Below are 3,448 nucleotides of genomic sequence, written 5' to 3'. Positions count from 1 at the left end.
CTCAGGCAGTCAGTGTTTCCTTTCCATTCCCCAATTCCCGTGCTCAGTAGTACCACACAGAAGCCTTGGTTAAGAAGTGGCGGTAGCAGAAACTGCATCTGGGACCTTTGGATCTTCAAAACTGGTTTATTTTGGAGGTGTTGGTGGGCACCCATTGGAGCAGAGCCTTTGAGGTTGGGGTTTTGGAGAAAGATGTGAGGACCACTGTTATCTGACTGCTGGTCCTTCCTTTGTGCAGAGGCATGGCAGTGCCTTTTCAGTGTCTGCAGGACAAAGCCTCCTTTACACGCTGGTGTGCTGGGGGAGTTTGGGCTGTGTACCTGGGCTGTCTGCCCAGGGCAGAGAGGATCTCTCTTGCCCCAGGGGATGCCTGTGGGTCACCTGACCGACATTCAAGGGAGGTTTCTGATAGTACCACATTTTCAGAAGTTTATTCACCTCGTCCTGATTTGTGATGCCCCAGAGAAGATCTTCCTCTCTTTCAGCCCCCTCTCCCTCCCTAGGCAATCTGAAGCTGTGCTGTTTGATCTCTTGCCGCATGCTTTCGAAGAAGTGGAGGATGCATTTGTGAGCGAATTGCCGGCTGTGCTCACAGCAGGTTTCCTCAAAAATCTTTTGCTCGATGTCGATGTAGTTGCTCCAGTGACGTGCCTGCAGGAGGGTGACCTGGTTGAAGCAAGGTCTGAGCCAGCGGGCGAGGAAAGCTGCTACGATAAGGATCAACAAAATGCTCCAGCCGAGTGCCTGAGTGGCGAGAAATAAGCAGTGGAACAGGAGCAAGACAGGCACAAGTACAGGCACGAACTGTTTGACTGAGATGGGGAATTTGTGTGGCTGGAGGTGAGACATGGCGCATCTGGACTCCTCTCCTTGATCTGTCCCCCTCTCCTTGATCTGTCCCTGAAGTCCAGCATGACCAAACTGCGCTCTGTGGGTCCATATAATCTCCTCCCAGTGAACATGAGACGTTTTTCTGTGCATCAATAGATCATTAGGATAACTGTTCACGGAGATAGCCTGGAGCAGCTAGGCATCTGCTTTGAGCACGAGAGCGCCCCAGGGGAAGGGGTCTTAAGTGCTCTCCTTTGTCTCCAGTGAGATCTTCATTTGCTACCTACGCTGGCTCCAGGGCCAGGGAGTCCCTGCAGCAGAGTGAAGATGGCCCAGACTACCTGCAGGTCCCTTTGGTAAGAAGGAAGGGCTTGTTTTCAATGCCCTCCCACAGGTTTTCCTGACCTGGAACTCCTGTACGAAGAGCAGAGGCCAGCCAGCCCTTCACTCCCCATCGAGTCCTGTTCTACTGATTCTGAGCCAAGCTGCTTTGGTCTGTCTCCACCTGCACCGAACTTAAAACAGCAGGTCCTATCTTCAAGGTTAGCAGTTAGAACTTCTGATGCTGGAGAGAGGCTTAGGAGACTCCTGTATTCCTTGCAACCTGCTTTTTAGTATCTGAATTTATCCAGATCTAGTGTGAGGTGTCCCTGCCCATGGCAGGGGGATTTGAACTAGATGATCCTTGAGGTCCTTTCCAACCCTGACAATTCTGTGATTCTAAGTTACTGGTTCTTCTAAAAACAAAGTTCTGTCAATTAAACCATCCTTTGTTTCCTTCCTTTTCCCCACCCGAGTGACTATGGAGGTATCACTGAGGATGGCAACGTTTAGGGGCATAAAGAAGCAGAGAATGGTCTTGCTCCTAGCCTGAACATGGTGAAGCTATGACAAATCAAGGAAGGGCAGGAGCAGATGACACGTGCCCTGGGCACGTTACCCACACAGGGGGCTCTGCTGGAGTGACCTACCTGGGACCAGCAGCGCAGGTACCTGGACACTGCCTTGCGGGATGTGTTGTTTCTCATGAGCTCATCGTCCTTGCAGGGCACCTTGGCTAGCAGCTGCTGCACCTGCACTGGGGTTGTGTTGGCAAAACCCACAAACTTCTCAGGATCCACAGAGCCACTGAAAGCACAGATCAGACACTTCCCATCCAGGAGGGTGACTATGATCCAGACGACAGGGGCAACCATGGCTCGCTGCATGATAGAGGAACACATGTACCTGGGGCAGGAGAGAAAGAGTTGGTAAATGCTGGGAGCTTTCTCATCCAGATCCTTGATGGATGCAGGCTGTCCTGTGCCAAGCAGCCCTCCTGGATCCAGGGAGCTGACTTGCAGGACTGTCACCAGCATTGCTGCAGCTAACACCTCTTCTGTTCTGGAATGATGCTGCCTCCCAGTGATCTGTGCCAGCATGCAGCAGCGCTCTGTGTGCTGCCCACAGTCAATCCAGTGCACAGTCACATTAAGTGCTTGCTTTGATTGTATACTTATGTATCCCATGGACAAATCCTTGTCAGCTTTCACTTGTCTTCTACATTCACTTTCCTCATCAGCTTAGTTTCTACCTGGAAAATCACTTTTTTTCTGCAGCCTTTCTTGTCCCACTCCTTGCTAACTTGTGTGCTGGGTAAAACGTTCTATGTAACAGATTGAATGTAACTCTTCTCTCCCTTCTACCAGTGTAAGTCAGTAAAAACTCAGCTGAAGGGAGGGAAACCACAAGGCTGTTGATAAAGAATGACTGTGATGGAAATGCTGCTCTTCCTACATATTTAAGTGGGAATGCCTCATCTTTTTGCATAGCCCCAGAAGGAACCCTTCCTGAGCAGGACAGGGCAGGCAGCAATGCAGCATCCCAAAGTGGCAGCACAAATCCAGCTGTTGGTGTCAAGCAGCTCCTATCACTTGTTACTGGGATGGGATGAGGCTCTGCTTTCATTTCGGCTGTTGTAGATGCATTTACTGTGCCCCTGCCTCTCTCAGCACGTGGGTAAAGGTCTCTGGAGCTGAGCTTGGAAGGCAGCTAATTACTAGCAGAATCAAAGCTATGAAGATGAGACAGTTAAGCAGGAGGTGAAAGGAGGAATGCCATTCCCGGTGCAAACCCCACCTGATGACAGCTAGGTCCTTCTTTCTGCGCCCCTGTGGTCGGCTCCACTCCTCCAGCATCACCAGGGACTGTCTGTTGAGGATGAGGCCACAGAAGAAGAGGGTGACAGGGGGTATGAACATGACCCCCAAGCCATATGCCATGTTGTACCGAGGCAGACAGGGGCAGCTGAAGTCAAAGGAGGTATAGATCTTTACACTAGCCAGGGCTAACAGCCCACAGATCCCATTCATTACAGACTCCGTGTTGGACTGGAAGTACTGGAAGATCATCCGGAAACGTTCCATCTTGCTGCTTTGGCCAGAGGTGCTTCTCCTGGGAAACCCCTGGGGCTGCCCAGCACAGTCTGCCTCCCTTCACCCACTGTTCTGCTGTTGAAGGGCAGGGGACACAGCCCAGCCTGCAGCTACTTGAGGCAGAAAGATGAGGATGGGAGAGAGCTGCTGCGGCCCGCAGCTTTCTCAGATCTGTCTCTCACCCAATGCTTGTCTTCTGGGGC

General features: G+C 51.5%; 1 protein-coding gene across 1 annotated transcript; it reads right to left on the bottom strand.

Moving 5' to 3' along the window:
• Positions 1-282: 282 nt before the first annotated feature.
• CALHM3 (calcium homeostasis modulator 3) lies at positions 283-3,236 on the bottom strand. The gene is made up of 3 exons (XM_009908212.2): positions 2,950-3,236; positions 1,803-2,058; positions 283-744 (listed from the first exon to the last, which is right to left on the bottom strand). The coding sequence occupies exons 1-3, from the start codon at positions 3,234-3,236 to the stop codon at positions 283-285; spliced, it is 1,005 nt and encodes a 334-aa protein (XP_009906514.2).
• Positions 3,237-3,448: the final 212 nt, after the last annotated feature.

This window comes from Dryobates pubescens, chromosome 8 (genome assembly GCF_014839835.1).
Source record: "Dryobates pubescens isolate bDryPub1 chromosome 8, bDryPub1.pri, whole genome shotgun sequence".
Classification (NCBI taxonomy): domain Eukaryota; kingdom Metazoa; phylum Chordata; class Aves; order Piciformes; family Picidae; genus Dryobates; species Dryobates pubescens.
Note: the sequence above shows the minus strand (reverse complement) of the source record. Positions and strands in the feature narration are given on the sequence as shown.